The 19760-nt window shown below is 52.8% G+C and overlaps 1 protein-coding gene across 1 annotated transcript in view; it reads right to left on the bottom strand.

Annotated features, from left to right (window-relative positions):
• Positions 1 to 16440, bottom strand: part of ARHGEF17 (Rho guanine nucleotide exchange factor (GEF) 17) — a 67469-nt gene extending 51029 nt beyond the window's left edge. Inside the window, exon 1 of the mRNA XM_006870273.1 lies at positions 13231 to 16440. Within this exon, the coding sequence (XP_006870335.1) occupies positions 13231 to 16425 (3195 nt within the window). The 5' untranslated portion in view covers positions 16426 to 16440. The remainder of the gene's footprint in view (positions 1 to 13230) is intronic.
• Between the last annotated feature and the right edge of the window lie 3320 nt (positions 16441 to 19760).

The following is a 19760-nucleotide window of genomic DNA, read 5'->3' as shown; positions in this document are numbered from 1 at the left end:
CTGAGATTTTAATTCTTTACAGAAGCAGACTGCCTCATCTAATTCCCAAGGAGGCTGATAGATTCGAACTGCAGACCTTTGGGTTAGCAGTGTAACATTTTAACCATTGTGCCACAGGGCTTCTTACCCAGGCAGTGCTAAAAGCCAGGAACCAGAATAAGGTTCCTGGATTCTGAAGCTTAAACCCCCAGCTTTGCTGCTTATCTAGCAGAGGGCTCGTTTCCTAATCTGGGAAGTGACTTCACCATGCTGGCCTCAGAGTCCTCAGCTGTAAAACATGGATAACATCAGTTACCCTGCAGGGTTGTTAGAAACATTCAGTGGGTTAATATATGTAACTTGCTTAGAACAGGTCCTGTGTGGCACAGAGTAAGAGCGTAACAAGCTTTGCTGCCACTTTTGGTGACACCCACCCCCCCAACTATGGACCGGTGCCATATCCAGGTGCATGCCACCCAGAGTCTTTCCTTCAGCATCCACCCTGATTTTTCTGCTTCAGAAAGGATCGAGTCCCCCAGTCCTAGAGTGAGGCTGCCTAGGGTTCAAATACCACCTCCTCTATCTCTAGCTTCAGTGAGTTGAGCTGGGCATCTCATCTTTCTGGGCCCCTACCTCCAAGTCAGTGCTGATTTGGGACAGTACCCTTTGCCTATCTTCCAGCTTCTAAGACAAGGCTGAGTATGGGTGGGTGGAGAGGTTTAGTCAGAGTAACTTTGTGACTCCCAAAGAACAGGGTTCAGTTGTCTTCCTCCTCCTGTGTCCCCTCCTCATTATTTAGTTAATATATATTGAGGTCCTACCATCTGTCAGAAATGGGAAGACTTAGTGTGGGTGGGATTGCCTGGCCAGAGCCAAGCACTAGGTCACAGGTGAGCCCCCAATTACATCTCCGCACCCCAAAGTCTCCAGGATGGAGGTCCTGACACCAGGCTGTGAGGCCAATGGGGACAGTCCTACAGAGCCCTCTTTCAATGGCTTGGCCCAGCCAGGGGTTTCTGTTGGGGGAGGGAGGGAGAAGCAGAAGAGCAAAGTAGACAGGAGACAGAAAAAAAGAGCAGAGACCCTGGAGGCGGGCAAAGAAGGCCAGGCACCCCCAGTAAGAGAAAGGCTTGGAAGTGGCAATACTATTGGATCTGGAGAAGGGGGAGGAGCCTCCCCACAGCTCCTGCTCTGGGACCAGATGATGAGGTGGGGTGGGTAGGGAAAGGCAGCTTGTCCCGCCTTTCTCCTCCTCCTCCAGTCTAGGGGCCAGGCCCCGACTATTTTTAGCTAGGACTGAATTTAGCTGTTCTCTCGGAAATTCCTCACCCGCCCTGGGTAACGCCCCCGCTGGCCTTGGGGAGAAGCCTGGAAGTGGCTGGTCCAAGCAAGAGGGGAGGGGAGTGGGGCCAGGAGCAACATGGAGGAAGAAGGATACTTACGCGCATGATGGAGAAACAGGCTCAGATCAGTCCCTGAAAGCTGGGTTAGTCTTTTCCCACAGCCCTTGCCCTACCCCTTCCTCCAGGAAGGCCTCCAGGGCTGCACACACACAGAACAGCATTGTCTTGGGGACTCTGGTACCAAAACCACGAGGGTACTTTGTCTCTAACAACAAAATCCACTATGAGTACTACCAATAAGGCTGCAGGCCTGTCTATCCAGCCACCCCTCTAGCCACCCCCCACCCCCGACTCATAGAGCATAGGACTAGGGGATAGCCAAGAGCTTTGTGAAGTTAGAGGGGAAGCAGAGACTGGAACTGGCTCTGATGACCCTGTGTTCTTTCTGTGACTCAAACCATTGGGCTCCATTCCCCAAAATCCAATTTCTATCAGGGTCAAATACTCCGATTTTACCTTCAAATTTTTCACAAGTCTCCTACTTGTTAACCCACATCACCTGCATGCGGCACCCCCCGCCCCCAGCTCAGGCTTCTCACTCCCCACAACCAGGGGGCTCTCTGTTTTGAAAATACAGCATGCTTCTCATCTCCTTATCCTCCAAGACTGTCCACTGCCCATAGAGCAAAGCCCAGGCTATCAATTTGGCTCTCAGTCAAACTCATACACTCCCCTGCCCTCTTGGCCTTGGACTTAAAGAGGTTTCCCTTTCTTGCCCTGGGCTCAAACCAATTCTTCTTGTCACCTCCCTGCTGAAGAAATCTCTCTGGTCCTTCCTACCCAGCATGCAGAGTAGCAGTGATGGACTGGGTATGGCCTTGGGCAAGACCCCTCCCCTCACTTGGCCTCAGTTTCCCCACCCAAATAATGCTGGTGGGGGGCTGGTTAGAAGAGATGGCTGGCTCCTAAGAGCCTTTCCAGGTGGACTATGCTGACATTCAAGGCCCTGGTGCTCTTCCTCCAGCAGATATCCTCCTTCTACCCTCCTGGCCTGCATCTCACCACCAGACCTCACCTCAGGGGACAGGCAGAGACAGGGATATAGTGAGAGACCAGGAGTGAGGCTTTAGCAGTGATGCAAGCAGCCAAGATGGAGTCAGCAGGACTTTAAGGGGGGGGTTGTCCCTTCCCATCCTCCTGCCCCTTCCCTTCCACATCTGCTCCCTGACACCCAGTGCCCTGTCCTGGGAAAGGACTGAATGTTTGTCCAAGGGGGCTGGGGGGGGGGGTCTCAGCAATCCCAGGAGGCCAGGCTGTGGGGCTGGCTGGCAGCCAGGAACCGGGGCCACCCTCCCTCTTCTCTTGCTCCATAGGGCAGCCCAGGGAGAAAGGGCTGCTCACTCCCTGGGAACCAATAAACAGGAAACAGACACCAACCTTGCATTGGTTCCCTCAGTTCTGCCCCTCATCATGCCCATTATCCCTCTCCCCACCGCCACTGCCCTCCGCCTGACCCAGGACCTGCCTCACCTCTACCCAACCCCAGAATCTCAGAACCAAAGCATGTCAGAACCAAGGAGTAGCAGAATCTCAAAAACAACAAATAAAATTAAACTAAGATCTTGGACTCTCGGAATCAAAGAAGTCAGAATTCTTCATGTCGAAACCATGCGATTCTAGACTCAGACACTGATAAACTCAAAATCGCATGCTCCTGAAGCTGCCATGTTACAGTGCTGTCTACACCAACATCTTTTAGACTTCACAACCCCTTTGAGGTTGGGACTAATAAGTGTCTGCATTTTACAGAACAGGAAACAGGCTCAGAGCTGATGTCTGGTGATTTGTCATATATGACCCAGTGAGTGAAGCAGAGCTGAAAATTAAACCCATTATCAGTCTAACTCCAAAGCCCACCAGCCACACAGACCCAAAGAGTCAAAGAGTCCTGGAGTTCAAGGCAAGACTCTCCACTGGGAGGATTCTGAATCTAGAATAGGAAGCAGAAGGGACTCAATTCTGCCTCACACACTAGTCTAATGGCTCTGGAGCTCCCTCCGACCTAGAGAGGGATTTGGCTTGGCTCTGCCTCCTAGCCTTGGGACTGTTCCACGTCCAAGGATGGAGATGTTGCTGTTAAGTGCCTTAGAGTCAGTTCCGACCCATAGTGACCCTGTATAGGGTTTCCATGGAGCAGCTGGTGAGCTTGAATCACCAACCTTGCAGTCCAGCGCATTAACGCACAGCGCCACACCAGAACTCCAGGATGGGGATTTGTTGTTGTTGTGAAGTGTCGTCGAGTCGGTTCCGACCCATAGGATTTCCGATAGGGGGACAAAAAATAGAGAAGCTGGAAAGAGGAGCAAGGGCAATGCCTGCCCCTTTCCTCCTCACTCCAAAGGTCCAGGCTGTCAACCGTGCCCGGGTATGTCAGGGCCCCAGCCTGACCTTCTGTCTTGGAGCTGCTTCACAGCAGGAAAGAGATGCTCAGAATTCGCGAATCTGGGAGTCAACATCTCCTAGAATCACAGCATCTCAGCATCTGTCATGAGGGAAAGAACTAGCATTTCTTGAGCACCTACTATATGCCAAGCCCTCTCTGTATTATTTTATTTATTCCTAACAATAATCATTGTGGTTTGAGGGGATAATGAACTCATTTTACAGACTCAGAGAAGCCAGAGGAGCTAAATGCTTGTTCCGGGTCCCACAGTCAGCATGCGGTAGGGTGTGGGGAAGACGGGATCCTGGATTCTTGGCCATATTCTTTACTGCCAGGCCCACTGGTCTGACAGCATCCAGGTTTCCAATCCCCTGTATGAAGCCAGCACATGGGAGGATAGGGAACTTCTTTCCTTCCTGCCCCCAAGGACCCAGATCTGCCCTTGAGACAGCCTGGCAGGGATGTGACTCCCACCCACACCCCTCCTCAGGCCCCTACCTTCACTGTTTACCCTGGCTTTACACTCTCTCCTGCCAACTTCTCATCTTAGAACTGCTCCATCTTAATTTCTAGTCAGCAAATCTAGGGCCTGTCCCCAAAAGACCCATTAGCACTTCTGTCCCTGCCTCACCAAGCCTGGACTCAGTATCCCTTGTTGAAAGCTATGGCAAGCAGAGATAGTGCCCAAGTTTTCCCTGTGTGACCCCACTCCTCAATAAGGGCTTCAATGATCGACTCCTGCAAGAATTAATGAATGAATAATAATGGAACATGGAACGAACATGAAAAGGATAAACGCAGTGGAACTGAGTTAATCTGCTCTGTCCCAGGACCAGCAGTTGCTGGGGCTCTGGATCTTCAGGGGTTAACAGCCTGGCCCCTACGCCCACTTAGGGGAGGCAGAATAATGGTCCACCAGAGATGTCCATGTCCTATTCAAGGATCCTGTGAATATGTTACCATAAATGGCAAAAAAGGACTATGCAGATGTGATGAAGTTAAGGATCTTCAAATGAGAATCCTGGATTATTCAGGTGGGTCCAATGTAATCACAAGGGTCTTTACAAGGGGAAGGCAGGCAGGTCAAAATTGCTGGCTTTGAAAATGAAAGGCGGGTCTATGAATCAAGGAGTGTGGGCAGCCTCTGCTATTGTTATTAGGTACTGTTGTTGTTGTTGTGTGCTGTGGAGTCGTACTGCTGAATTGATTTTCAACCCCTAATAACCTCACGTGACAGTGTAGAACTGTCCCATGGGTTTTGTTGGCTGTAATCTTAATGGAAGCCGATCACATGGTTTTCTGCCATAGAGCTGTTGGATGGGATTGAATCGCCAAAGGTTAGAAGCCAAGTGTTTAACTGTTGGGCCACCAAGGCTCCATAAGCGGGCAGCTGGGAAGCTGGAAAAGGCAAGGAAAGGCAAGGAAATAAGATTTTCCCCTAGAGACACCAGAAAGGAATGCAGCCCTGGTTACACCTTGATTTTAGCCCAGTGGAGCTCCTTTCAGACTTCGGTAGGGATTGCTGTAACTGTGTAATAATACATTTGTGATGTTTTTAAGCTACTACATTGTGGACTCCTGGCAGAGCGCTGTAGGATCAGCACTGCACTGCGAACCACAAGGTGGGCAGTTCAAGCCTACCAGTTGCTCCTCAGAAACCCTATACATGGTCACTATGAGTTGGAACCCACTCAGCACTTAACAACAATAACATCTGTAGTATTTGTTACAGCTATAGTCGGGAGTCCTGGTGTGGCACTGAGCATTAGTGCGCTGGACTACAAAGTCACTTTGCACTATAAGGTCGGCGGTTCAAGCTCACCAGTTATTCCTCAGAAACCCTACATAGGTCTCTATGGGTTGGAACGGACTCAATGGCACTTTACAAAAACAATAGGACACTAACCCACAAGCCACCTGTCTGCCAACCTGTTGGTGGGTGCCGTGAATTCAATTCCAACTCTTAGCAATTTCCTTCGACAGAGTATGAGGGTGCTTCAAAAAGCCTGTGGAAAATGGAATTAAAATATAATGGAATCTTGTCACAAATTTTTTGAAGCACCCTTGTAAAACTGCCACATGCTGTAATCTTTACAGAGTAGAGCCCAAGGCCTGTTCTCCCACAGAGCAACTGACGGGTTCAAACCGCCAGTCTTTCGGTTAGCAGCCAAGAGCTTAACTACTGTGTCATCAGAGCTGTGGATGAGTATGTGTCCCTGACCCCACAGGTGCCCTCTGTACTTACCTGCCTCTCATCCTGTCCCTGCCTAGAGCAGGTCTCATCACCCGTGACTTCCCCAAGTCCTAGGCAAACAGACCAGAGGAAGTCTGAACGTCCCATCAACAGCAGCAGCAACATCACCACTTCTGGGGGCAGGCCCAGAGCGGGCACCACAGTCTGCCAAAGTCTGGGGAGAGACCGTGCCTATGTGTGCATGTGTGGGTGGAGGGAGGGCGGACCCTGGAGCCATAGCTGGCAGTGGGGAGGAGCTCGAAGGGGCTCAGTTCCACGCTGAGCTTCATCTCCTCAGTGGCCTAGCAGAGTTGAATCCCCACCTGCTCTCTTGCCTCCCACACCAGGGATGGCTATTCAATCTACAAACTGAGACTCTTACATGTAACAGCTTTGGCCTTTCCAAGCACCTCTGGTGGTGATGATGATAGTAGCAGCGTGTCGTAGAGTCGGTTCTGACTCATAGTGACCCTGTATAGGGTTTCCAAGGCTATAAATCTTTATGGGAGCAGAAAGTCTTATCTTTCTCCTGTGGAGCAGCTGGTAGATTCCAACCGCAGACTCTGCGGTTAGCAGCCCAACTCACAACCCACTACACTATCAGGACTCCTTCAACACAGGTTTTATCCTGGTGTGCAAGGGCTAGAGGAATCTGTGGTTCAGAGAGAAGAGACTTGTTAAAGGCCACATAGCAGGAAAGGACTCAGGCCTCCTGAATACTAGTCTAGACCTCCATGTGCTATACCAGGCCACCTCTAATGACCTCCAGGGGCTTAGAGACCCAGATTGGGGGTCTGGACCTTTGCATGTCAGAGCCCAGCAGCCTGAATTGTTCTTGTTCCTTTATCCACCCCTGGAATGCCCTGCAGGCCAGGAAGTGGGGCGGTGGGGGGGGGGGGGGGGGGGGGGGGGGGGGGGGGGGGGCAGAGAGAGAAAGAGAGAGAGAGAGAGATCTACTCTCATGAGGGAGAAAGGCTTTGGATCCAATAGGCTTAGGAGGCCCTAAGCCCAGCCCCACCTGCCTCCCAGGGGACTAGGGGCCCCTATTTCAGAGCCTGCCAGCAAGGCGCCAGGCTGCCTGGGCACATTTCCCAATAAGTGTGCCAAGGCTTCGAGCTTTTCTGGGAAACAAGGGCTCCCTACCCCCCATCCTACAATAGATATCCCCACCAACTCAGCTCAGTGGGAGCTCCGTGGGGCCAATGCATGTCCTGGGAGTTAGGATGCTGTTGATATTGTTGCTGTTAAGTGCTGTCGAGTTGATTCTGACCCATAGTGAACCTTGCAGTTCAAACGACTTTGCAGTCTGATGCATTAGCCCACAGTGCCACACCGGGGGCCAAATCCCATACTTGAGCTTTGGGTTCTTGAACAAATCCCTGCAGACTCGGCCTGTTTTCTCATCTATATATTGGAGACATGGCAGTGCCCACCTAGATGTAAGACCAAATTGTGCTATGACGGGATTAGTGCAGCCCACAGACCTGGTCAGCTCTGAAGCTTTGTTAATGCCCCTTCACACCCCAAATGGCTCCTTATACAGTGGCCTCACACACATTATCCGGCCACATGAGAAGTAATGGCTATGTTCCCCTCACATGCTGGGGACAGGCCCTTACAAAGTCCTCTGGGCTGCAAGAGAAACCTACCGCCCCAGCCCAAGCCATCACTATTGTCTCTTGCCCATACTGGCCTCCTTATTTCCACCCTTGCCCCGAAATCTATTCCATACACTGCAGTCAAAGGGACCTGTGAAAGTATAAGTCAGGTCAGACCAGGTCTCCGCTTGACTCAGAATCTACCCTGCCTCTCTCTGCATAAATGACAAAGTCCTCCTATTGGCCTTCAAGATCTTGATAGCCTGTCCCCAAATGACTTCTACCCTCCTTTACCTGTCTGACCTCATTTCCTACATTTCTGTTCCATCCATACGGTCCCCGACTACTTCACAAATGTGATCCCACCTCAGGGCCTTCGCACTCGCTGTCTCTCTCTACCCAGAATGTTCTACCCAGATGCCATCTGGCTGAAACAGTAAGGGGAAAAACCAAACCTACTGCCATCGAGTCGATTCCGACACATAGTGACTTTACAGGACAGAGAACTGCTTCAGAGATCTCTGAGGCTATAAACCTTTATAGGAGCAGACAGCCTCATCTTTCTCCAGAGGAGAATTCGAACTCCCGACATTTTGGTTTGCAGCTCAATGCTTAACCTCACTGAGTAACCAGGGCTCGCTCCGCCTGGTTTCCTCTCTCGTTTTTTCTAGGCCTCTGCTTAATGTAACCTCCTAGGAGAAGCCTTCCCTGACCTCTCCTTCTTGAAATATTACCCCTCCCTGTAATCCTCTGTTCTGACTCTGTGCTATTTTCCTTCCAGGCCCCTACCATAAGTATCAATTTACCGATAGGTATGTTAACTAGCCTGAACTGCCATGAGTGCAGGACTTTGCTTTGTTTGCTGCTGTATCCCCAGGACCTAGAAGAGTGCTTGAGTGTCTGGGTGCTTGTTTTAAGTATCTGTTAAATGGGTACATGCATTACTCCAGCAAGGATCTCCCAGAGTTTTTAGAACAAACTCTTCTTACCCTATCCTCTGTGGACCCCCAACCTATCTTCCAAGTCAGAACAGGCAGTGGAGTTTAGGGACACTAACAGAGTCTCAGGATGGATAGATCTTAAATTCCTCCTCTCCCACCCCTTCCCTACCTTCGAGTCTCCGTCATTCTGTGTCCTCCTCCTAGAACCCCTCCCCTCTTGTCTGGTTATTGGAACCTATTGTTTCCAAGGCTGATTCCCAGACAAAGCCTCCTTCAGGAACCTCCTCTGCCAGTCCTTAGCTGGTTTATATCCCTCCCAGTTGGCTTCTAGATTTTGAATCCTTTGAATGTCTCACCTCCCCAGGAAGTATGGGGGACTTCCATCCACCCCACTGTGGGGCGGCATGATCACAGATGGGAAGGAGGGAGGCAGCAAAACCAAGTTTCAACACTGAGAGAGGGGGTTGGGGACAGGATTAGCAGCAGCCTTGTAGCCTCCCAAACTTAGTTAGTCCCAGAAATGTGGAGCTGGAAAATGTCAGATTCAACTCTGATTTATCATTCAACCCTTTTCTACTGGGTGGACCCATTCCTGAACCACACCCTCCAACAGCCCAGGGTCTTAAGGAAGGAGTGGGGGCCTATGGGGAACAGACAGAGAAAAAGTACAACCTTTCTTCCTGTCCTCCCCCTTCCCACCCTTCTCCTGCAGGGTGACAAGACATTTAATTATAGATATTTGGTACTGCTCAGAATTCCAAATGTCCTAATCACCTCCCCTCCCCGAACCAGTTTCCCGTGGAAAAAAAAATCACAGCAAAGAGGCAAGGAAGGGAAGGAGAGAACCCCCATTCCGTGGTTTCCCTGCCAAAGGGAGACAGAGATAGAAGAGAGGTGTAGCCTAGGCCTTCCTCAGCATGGCAGGGAGCTGGAGAGGGAGACTTAAGAGTTGTGGCTGCTGTGGGTAGGGAGTAGAGGGACAAGAACAGGGTTCTAGTGCTTGGTTGGACCTGCCTCTACCCTGCCTTGCTGTGTGACTTTAGACTCAGCATTCTCCCTTTCTGGGTCACGAAAGTTCTTCCCCCTTCAAGCCCAGACCTTGGTGAATTAAACAACCATTATAAAGCTGTGGAAGGGGCTCTGATAGTGTAGTGGTTATGAACTGGGCTGCGAACCTCAGAGTCAGCAGTTTGAAACTACCAGCTGTTCCGCAGGAGAAAGATGAGGCTTTCTGCTCCTGTAAAGATTTACAGTCTCGGAAACCCTATACAGGGTTGCTATGGGTCAGAACCGACGCCACGGCACATAACAACATAACATAAAGCTGTGGACTCCTGGTGTGGTGCTGTAGGATTAGTAGTGGACGGCAAAGCACAAGGTTGGTAGTTCAAACCCATTAGCTGCTCCTCGGAAACCCTATACAGGGTGGCTATGAGTTGGAACCAACTCGACGGTACTTAACAACAACAACAACAACAAAAGGTGCTCAGGCTGTTGGGAGTTAACAGATATGTTCCCAGGGGTCCCTCGATCTGTCCCCCCAACTCAGAAGGTAGGCCAGCTGCACTGAGAAACAGGGGCTGCTTGGGCCTCTTCACCATTACGACACTGACATTCTAGGGTTCAGTGTGAATCCAGCAGTCTGAGAATCTAAGAATTCGGCACTGTAAGATTCCCACAGCTCTCACACTCAAAGAACAAAACATTCAGAGTGCCTGGCACATTGTAAGCAGTCAAAAAAATGTTAGTCATTGGCATTGCTATTCCAATATGCTAAAGTTCTGTGAGTGTGTCCATTTATGATTCTGAGGGACAAGCCGCTTCTTATTTCTAGACTAAAGTTGTCACATCTCTCAAATGGGTATAAGATTCCTGAGACCACAAGGCTCTCTTTAAGTCTGGGGTGGAGTCGGGAGCCGCGGGTCATCCAGGCTATAGGAGCCCTAAGTAGAAATGACAGGGGAGCAGGGAGGCTCAGATGACCTTCATCTCCTCACCCTTCTGCACAAATGCAAGCAAGTGCTCACAAAATAAACAAGCCATGAGCTACCCAGCATTCCCTGGGCTTCTGGCTTCTTACAGCTGTTGGCATAGAGTTTTCTTTCTTCTCTAGCCACACCCCTGACTCCTCTTATTTTCCTTGACCACCCTGCAGGCTGCGTCAGGTCCTTCCTACAGAGACCCTGCAGTCTAACCAAAGAAAGGACGCTGGCTGTCTAGGTCTCAGAGGGAATTGGGACTGACAATAGGCTAATACCACATGGGGAGTGAACATGGGCTAGTTGAAACCAGAGTTTGAGTGACTCCCCACAACTCAGAAGTAGGCCAGGAGTCCCTTCAAGCCCACAGGCCTCTACTTATCAGCCCCTGGCTAGGTTCACATGCGTTTCTGCCCCATCAGCAAAGTCTGACAGCCTCTTTTCTTCCCTTCTGAACTGTGGAGCCCTCACCATGCCATCTCCACCCACAGCCCAGGGAGCGTGACTGGAACCCTAGATCCGAAACAAGGGAACATTGTATCCTCAATAGAGGCCAGCAAGAGGGGGCGAACAGCTGCTCCCTATCCCCAAGAGCCAGAAGGAAGGGGATGGCAGGAGGAAGCCAGGCTAGCAGATGGGAGAACTTCCAAGCTTTATGAGTGGGTGGGAAATCAGGGGATGGGGAAAAGAAGGTGGAGCCAAGTCTTTCTTTCCCTGGTCACTGAGAAACAGCTGGAGCAGTGGAGTCCACTTTTATCCCCTCTTTTGCCCCCCCCCACTCTTCCTTCAAGAGCCTGCCAAGCAGTGACCATACATACACCCCCATTTTACAGAAGAGAAAACTGAGGCACAGAGCAGTGATGAGACTGACCCTAGGTCATACAGGTTTGAGCAGAAACTCAAACCCTGCTCTTCTCATTACAGGCATCCCAATTCTACCCTGAAGGGATAATAAGGGCTGTGGAGCAGTACCTGAAAGGAGAACTGAAGTGGGCAAAGGCTAGGAGGCCAGAAAAGGCCTCTGTTCATGGCTGAGTGGGGCCAGTGTTCTGGACAGGTATGTCCCATGAGGGTGGGGGTGAGGCTAAGCTTCTCCCTGGGGGCAGAGGGCAGGACAGGGGATACAGTGAAGAATAACTTCATGTTCTACACAAACTTTCGCCTCTTCCCTGCGTCTCAATGCGTCTTCCCTAGGAACTTTGGTTTACCCCTAGTTGAGTCTTTGGGGTTCCCAGTGGCCTTATTTATAGGGGGGAAGTTGGGGAGGGGTTGCCCCTGCTCTCACCCTCCCCTCTGTGGCTCCCTGAACCTGTCTTCCAAGACAGAATAGGCAGTAGAGTTTAGGGACACTAACAGGATCTCAGAAGGTTGGATAGATGCAAAATTCCTCCTCTCCCACCCCTGCCCATCGACTCCCTCTGCTATGGCTTCCGTGGGAGACAGCAAAGCCAGGACCAGGGGAAACAGAAACAAGGAGTGAGAAAGAAAGAAGGACAGAGAGTTCAGAGGGTCCGTGAGAGCACTGGGAACGGGAGTGACCACATCAGTCCAGGCTTTAGGGTTCCCTGGCTCCTCACAAAGTAGTGAATACAGTAACGTGCAAACAGTAGTAGAGCTCTCAAGGCCATCTTCCCTAGGCTCAGCCCCAAACCCAGAGCCTAGCAGCTCATCTCACACCTGGGGCCCAGACACCATGCTGCCTAGAAGCCTTCTGAACTGATAGCCCAGACTCTGAGGATGGTGGGGGCCTTAGGGACATTTTGGGATCTAGAGGCCTACAGAGGGCGGGGAAGCATCTCAGTGTCAGCAAGAAAGAAGATGCAAGTAGGCAGAGCTGTGAGAGAGCAGAGCCCCACACTCACCATTAGAAGCAGCCCTACCTAAGACCAAATTCACCCCAACCGCTCCAAAGCTCCATCAGCCTCAGCAACCTCCGGCCTTCCCCTGGAAGACCCCATTCTAATCGGAAAAGACTGTCAGGCCTCAGTCCCTAAGCGTTGGAGCACAAAGATTTTCCCCAACTGTATGCAGTACCAGCTGGATAGAAACATCAGAACCACCTTGTTTACAAGCCTGGAGTTTTAGAGATGGAGAAACTGAGTAACGGAAAATCCAGGAGCTCCTCAATGACACAGCAAGTCACTGACAGAGCTGGGGTTAGAACCCTGAACTCCTTTGGCTAGTAGGTAAAGTAACACCCCAGACCTCCCCAATTCTCAGTGCCCAAGAACAGACCCTGAATCTGCCCTGCCACACAAAGGTCACATGAACAAGGGTAAACCCATGTCAACTCTGGGCCTCAGAACACAGACATCCCACAAACATTCTGATCAGTAGGTTAGCAAGGCCGGCGGGGAGAAAGGAGCCTTATTTAGTGGGGTCCTGCCAGACAGGAATTTCTAAGAACCAGTCAGTCCCTGAGAAAATACCTAAAGGACTAGATAAAAAACCTTTGTAATTATCACCCAGAAAACCTTGGTATAGACAAGACCTTCCGATATTAGCACCAGAAGCCTGAAGTCTTGCGGGGGCCTTAAGCAGACAGGGGTCTATGTCATTAACACTCTTAAAAAACTGCCTGGGCACTTCCAGGACCAGGTAAGTGCCCTCAGACCTGGCACCTGCCCAATGAGCGCACTCAAAGTTAGCATGTGCAGACTTTTCTTGGTTCCTCCCCTCCCCCTCCCACTGAAGGCCCCTCACAAAGGACTCACCACTTGTGGTTTGCTGAAGCATTTGCTGGCTGGGGCAGGCTCATGTGGAGCCCGGGCAGGCTCAGGGGGCTTGGTCTCAGCAGAGGGCGGTACAATCGGAGCCAAGGAGGGCACGTCCACAGGCACTGGGGCAGGGGCCTCACCAGAATGGAGGGTTAGCATATACTGTTTGGTGACATCCTCAAGTGAGGGTGCCTGCAATGTGGGGTGAATTGGTGCAGGGAAGCCCATGGGCTCAGGCACAGCCACAGGGGGGCCAACAGAGGTAGGCAGCTCTGGCACCACAATTGGTGTGAATGTGGCAGGCACACTAGCATGGCGAACATGTTTGGAGGAGGATCGGGCCCGAGACAAGCTGCTAGCCTGGTCTAGATTGCCCTCCTCTCTCCGAAATTCTTGGTGACTGCTCCGGGCCGGGCGTTTCTTGGTACCTCGGTGGATGAGCCGTGAGGACAGAATGTCAGTTAGCTTAGGGTCAAGGTGGAAGTCACAGTGGGCAGTGGATGAGGCAGGTGAGGCCTCAGGTAGGGCCCTCTCAGACTGTGTACGGCCCCTAACAGGACTGGGCTCTTGGGGCTCTACCCGTTGCTCTGCAAGGATGGGCTCACTGCTGGATGGAAGCAGTGTGGGTTCGACCTCTCGGATGGGCTCCCCTCCAGGGCCCTCAAATCCAGGCCCAGCCAGCTCCCCGCGGCGGCTAGGGTCGCTCAGAGATTTCTTCTTGGGGGCTTTGCCAGCAGTCCTGTCGTCCAACACACGCCCAAAGGCACCAGGCCCCTGAACAATGCTCTGAATAACATCCTGGTATCCCTTGCTCTCTTCACTGCCCATAGACCAGTCACTATGGCCACTGGTCAGGCCCTCATCCACAGTTGGGGCTGCTGGAAGCCCTGATTTGGGGCTCAGTGAGCCCAAGAGGTTGCTGTCCACAGAGAACCCAGAAGGCTCCTCAGAGGTGGTAGTCCGGTGGCGCTGCGGAATTGGGTCACTCAGAGACCTATAGGCCTCACTTGCCTCCCCATTGCTCAGTTCAGTCCCACCAGGGCCTGATGGTGGCACTTTGCGACGCCGGCGGAGAGTACCTGGTGTGGGAGGGGTCTCGGGGGAAACACGGGACCACCCACCCAGACTGTCCTCTGCCCCAGAACCATGGTGGTTAGCCTGGGCAGAGGATGAGGGAAGGGGTCGCCACACCCCTGTAGAACCCAGGCTGCAAAAGGCTGAAACAGGAGGTTCAGGGTCTGCCCCAATTCCCTCATCTGTCAGACTGGACTCAGGGCCGGAGAGCTCCTCCTGAGACCGCTGCCCCCCAGTCATGTCTCCTGCCCAGTCAGGGCTCCTAGGAGGGACATCGTTTCCATCATCTTGTTGGGCACCCATGCGCTGGATCTTCTCAAACACCTGACGCGCCTCCTGCACATACTGATCCTGGACAACAAGGGGCAACAGATCCTCCTCGGTGGGGCCTACCAGCAAGAGCTCGGAGGAGCTGGGCTTCAGAGTACTGGTGCGGGGCAGACGGCAGGCTGTGGGCTTCTCAGAGCAGGTAAATGACTTTGCCCTGCGCAAAGTGGCCGTTAAGTCCTTGAGTGTGGGACGGGTGCCAGGTGATGCTGGAACCGGAACAGGCATGGGTCCAAGTGGTCCCACAGGACCACTTGCTCCTGGTGAGTCTCTGCTATCCAGGGGGTCACTCTCAGGGTCCTCAGGTCTCTGGCCAGCCTTGCGGATCCTTAGCTCTGAAAGGTCTGAACGTAGGAAACTGAGCAGTGTCAGGGTCTCAGAGGCAATGTCTGGGTTTGACAGGGATTTCCTTTGCCTGGTTTTGTCCAGCTCTAATCCTCCTCCATCCCTCAATACCTTCGTGGTGCCCACAGGTCCCTTGGTACGAGTTCGAGCTTGGGACCGCAGGAGGAGCCCTTCCCCAGCTCCAAAGCTAGGGGAGCGGTATACACCCCAACCTCCAGGACCGCGGGTAGACCACAGGTCCTCATCCTTGAGAGTCTCTGTGCTGGGATAACGACTGCTGCCACGAGAGCCTGCAGGGCTGGCCAGGTATGCAGGAAAGCTCACCTTGGCCACTCGGAAAGTTCCCCCCACAGTGTCAAACTTGGACCGCAATCCTTCCTGAGGACCTGGAGTACAGGGTGGCGAGTCAGCACCCCACACCCGGGATTCCTCCTCGCTAGGAGCTCTTGGAGATGCTGGGGGCTCAGGGCTCCTGGCTCCCCCTACAGAGTCCATGCTGTCCAGACTTAACCCATCACGGTTTGGTCTGCTATCTCGGCCCAAGTGAGAGCTTCCAGGTCTGGGTCCCTGTTTCCTTCCCCAGCGGCGGGTGCCCTCACCGTTTCGGTCCTCGTCACTGCCCGAAGAGTGGCCACCGTGGTACGCGGGACTCTGCGCCCTGGTCGTCTTCGGCGGGGGGTCCTCTTCCTCTTCGCTGGAGCTGGCAGCCCGGTTGAGGCTGACAGGATAAGAGGAGGCGATGGAGGAGGAGGAGCAGGAGGCCCGAGCCCCGGTCTGCGGTAGGGAAAAGCTATGCCAAGAATGTAAACCATCCGCCGGACGCTGAGCCCGTTCCTGTAGCTGCTGCCGCCGCCTTCTTCCTTCGGTACCCGGCCCGGCCAGCGGCCGCCCTGAACGCAGGCCCGCCAGGGGAAAGCACGTCCGAGGAGGTGGCGTCGGTGGCTGCCGCGGCTCCCGACTCTGGAGCTCCCACGCTGCACCGTCGGGGCTGGGCGCCTCCGGGGCCTCGGAGTCGGCGCTGGGCCTCCGGGAGCCAGGGCCGCCGAAAAGCTTGCGCATCTCGGTGACGCTGGGCCAGGCCCCGCGCGCGGCGCCCTCGGCCGCTTCTTCCACCGCTCCTGGGGAGACGCCCCCGTCCCAGGCCTCGGCTGCGTCGTAGTCTAGACGAGGCGCGTCGAAGCGCCGAGAGAGCTGGCGCACCGACGGGGAGAGGCTGCGGAGCGGGCGCGGCTGCGCGGGGGCGGCCGGGGGCCCCGACGCCAGCTTGGACACGCGCCGGGAGGGCTGGCCCGGGCCGGTGGTGGCGGGCCGGCACGAGGCGCGGCGCCGCAGCCCGGGGGTGTCGGCGTCTTCCTCCTCCCTCGGCCCGGATCCGCCGCTCCAGCGCTCCAATAGCTTGAACGAGACGCTGCGATAGAGCGGGGGCCGGGGCGTCCCATCCGCCATGGTGGCGGCACTCACCCCGGGGGGGCTGGCCTCGAGAAGCCGCGGCCAACCCCCCCTGTGCTCCCGCCCCAAAGGAGCGCAGCGGCCGCCGTCCGAAGGCCTGGAATCCTGCACCCACGGCGCGCGGGGGCTCTGGGGGCAGGGCGCAGAGACCTAAACCGAGGTTTATCCACCCCAGCTCAAGTTTCTGCGGCCGCGGGTGGCGGCAGCTCCATCCCTTGAGGTTCCTCCCGCCTCAGCGCCTACCCTCGGGCCCGGCCCCCGCCTCGGCCGGCTCGACCCGGGGCATCGCGGCCAGTCTGGGCCCAGGCGGGATTCCGGCGCTCTGTTCTTCGGTTCGGCGCCCGACCGCCCACCGCCCGGCCTGCCACCCCTCACGCTCCCGCTCCAGTTCTCGCTGTGGCTCCCGCTCCCTCCCCCTTGGCTGCTAGCTCCACACTCGCTTTTGTTGCAAATAAACTTTGTGGCAGAGGAAAGGGGGCGGGGGGCGGGGCCTCGCGCCGAAAAGTAGGGGTGGGTTCCATCGCGCGCGTTGCTCGAAACGGAGGTGGGGGGTGGGGGTGTTTAGCGGGGAGGAGCCGAAGGAGAAATAGGACTGTTTGAGCACTGGCGGACCTAAGCGACCCTCCAAATGAGTCCCTCGGGAGCCCAGTGGGCCAAGCTGCCCCCAGGGTCTCGCTAGGACACTTGCAAACTCTGTGTTTGGTCAGTTATGGGGACACACAGACAGGGTGACGCACCCAGAACAGTTCATCCGCATTCGCGCGGAAACACCACTGAGGTAGGGGCACCAATATGGCAACTACAGACCCACAGACGCTCAAACAACAACACTCAGGTACAAGAAGAAACTCTCCGGGCTGGGAAAAGGGCGGGACCCGAGGCCGGGAGGAGCCTACGGCGCCGCGGGCACAATGGTGGACTAGCGGCTCCTTGCCCCGCCCCTTTACCCTGCCCAGGTCACGCCCTCTGCGGTATAATAAAGTGTTTGCCACGCCCCCTACCGCCCCTCGCTCCCCAACAGTCCCGCCCCGGTCTAGCAAAGCTCCCTTCCACCTTCGTCCGGCCAGTCCTGCTCTGACCTCCCTCCAACCCGCCGCACACCAATGCAGAGCTCAATCCTTTGTGGCCACGCCCCCTCCCACCCTTACTTTTCCAGTTGACCCGCCCAGGCCACGCCCCTCCATCGACCCAGTGGGGGTCTCGACACTCTTCTATGCGCCGCCCCTCACCATCTTTCTGCTGGGCTCGGAGTAACGCGGCCTGTGCCCCCTGCTGGCGGACTTTCCTAACTCGCGGAGCCACGAGCAAGTGAAGCAGCGAGACTTCATTTTCCTTTGGTCGTTTTATAGTCCTGTTTCATACCTAATTCCTTAGCTCCTTCTGCCGCACACACAGAAAGAGGATCGACTGGAACTCGCAAAACTTCCCACTACCGAGTCTACTCTCCTACCTGCGACTGCTATACCTTCTCCTTCGACCCAACCTTTGAGTTCCTCTCCCTCCCCTACCTAAATCGTCAGATTTAGGCTTTTTGTTCCGGATAGTGGGGGGGGGGGGGGGGTCATCCCCTTTGTAACTCCACTCCTTTGCTCAAACTGTTCCTCTGCCTGATCCTATTCATCCTCCTGCGTCCAACTTCAGTGTATCTATATCTGAGTGATTGCAAGATCGGTTTGAACCACAAGATGAGTGGTTCAAACTCACAAGTTGCTCCTCAGAAACCCTATACTTAGGCTTAACAACAACAACATATCTGAGTGAATGAATGAATGACAATGTATCTAGAGCCTGTAGTGTGTGGGTAATAACTTTTCAGTTATTTTATTTATTCATTGGAGACATATTATTTCCCCTTCTTTAAGTATCATGAAGGAAAAGTGACTGTGTCCTAACAACCGTGACTCATAGCAACCGTATGCACAGTGGAACGAAACACTGCCTGGTCCAGCGCCATCCTCACAACTGTTACATTTAAGCCCATTGCTACTGCCACTGTGTCAATCCATCTTTTTGGTGTCCTTTCTCTTTTTCACTGTCCTTCTACTTTACTAAGCATGATGTCCTCTAGGAACTGATCCCTTCAGGAACATATCCTAAGTATGAGACCATCCTAGCTTCTAAGGAACATTCTGGCTATACTTCCAAACAGATTTGTTTGTTCTTCTGGTAGTCCATAATACTTTTAATATTCTTTTCCAACACCATAATTCAAATGCATCAGTTCTATGGTATTCCTTACTCATTGTTCAACTTTTCAAACTTTCACATGCATTTGAGGCTACTGAAAAATACCATGGCTTGGGTCAGGTGAACCTTACTCCTCAAATTGACATTTTTGCTCTTGAACACTTTAAAGAAATCTTGTGTAGCATATTTGCTGAATGCAATATTTTATTTGATTTCTTGACTGCTGCTTCCATGAGTGTTGATAGTGGACCCGAGAAAAATGAAGTATTTGACAACTTGAATCTTTTCTCCGTTCATCATGATGTTATTTATTGGTCCAGTTATGAGGACCTTTGTTTTCCTTACAATAAAGTGCAATCCATACTGAAGGCTGTGGTATTTGATCTTCATCAGAATGTGTTTTAAGTACTCCTCACTTTCAGTAAGAAAGGTTGTATTATCCGCATATTGCATATGATGCCATGTTCTTCTTAATATAATCCAGTTTCTCAGCATATAGATTGAATAAGTATGGTGAAAGAATACAACCCTTTCCTGATTTTAAACCATTAAACATCTCTTTGTTCTGCTAGAATGACTGCCTCTTTTATTCTGTATAGGTTCCTCACAAGCACAATGAAGTGTTCCGGAATACCCATTCTTCACAATGTTATCCATTGCTTGTCATGAAACACACAACTGAAAGCATCTACATAATAAATAAAGCACAGGTAAATATCATTCTGGTATTGTAACAGTTAGGATTTTGTGGCAACTTGACTAGGCCAGGATTTCCAGAAGTTTGGCAGTGGATATGTGTTTATTCCCATGGTGATGAAACCTAATACAGGCATAGTCAACTCTGATGAGTGGCTATGAGCAAATAATCAATTAATGGGATGCTTCCTTGGATATGTAGCCTGCTCCCAATATAATTGACACTCAGGAAGGACTCTCTCTCTTTTCCGCTGGGACTCTGCAATTGTAAACGCTTTCCTTGAATAAACTTCTCTCTCTCTCTCTATCTATCTATACATATATATTGTTTGTTGTTGAGAGCTGTGGAGTCGGTTCTGACTCATAGCGACCCTGTGTAGGGTTTCCGAGGCTGTAAATCTTTCTGGGAGCAGAAAGCCTCATCTTTCTCCTGCAGAACAGCTGGTAGT

Source organism: Chrysochloris asiatica, unplaced genomic scaffold (genome assembly GCF_000296735.1).
Source record: "Chrysochloris asiatica unplaced genomic scaffold, ChrAsi1.0 scaffold00140, whole genome shotgun sequence".
Classification (NCBI taxonomy): domain Eukaryota; kingdom Metazoa; phylum Chordata; class Mammalia; order Afrosoricida; family Chrysochloridae; genus Chrysochloris; species Chrysochloris asiatica.
The sequence above is the reverse complement of the archived record's forward strand: the minus strand, read 5'-3'. Positions and strand labels throughout refer to the sequence as shown.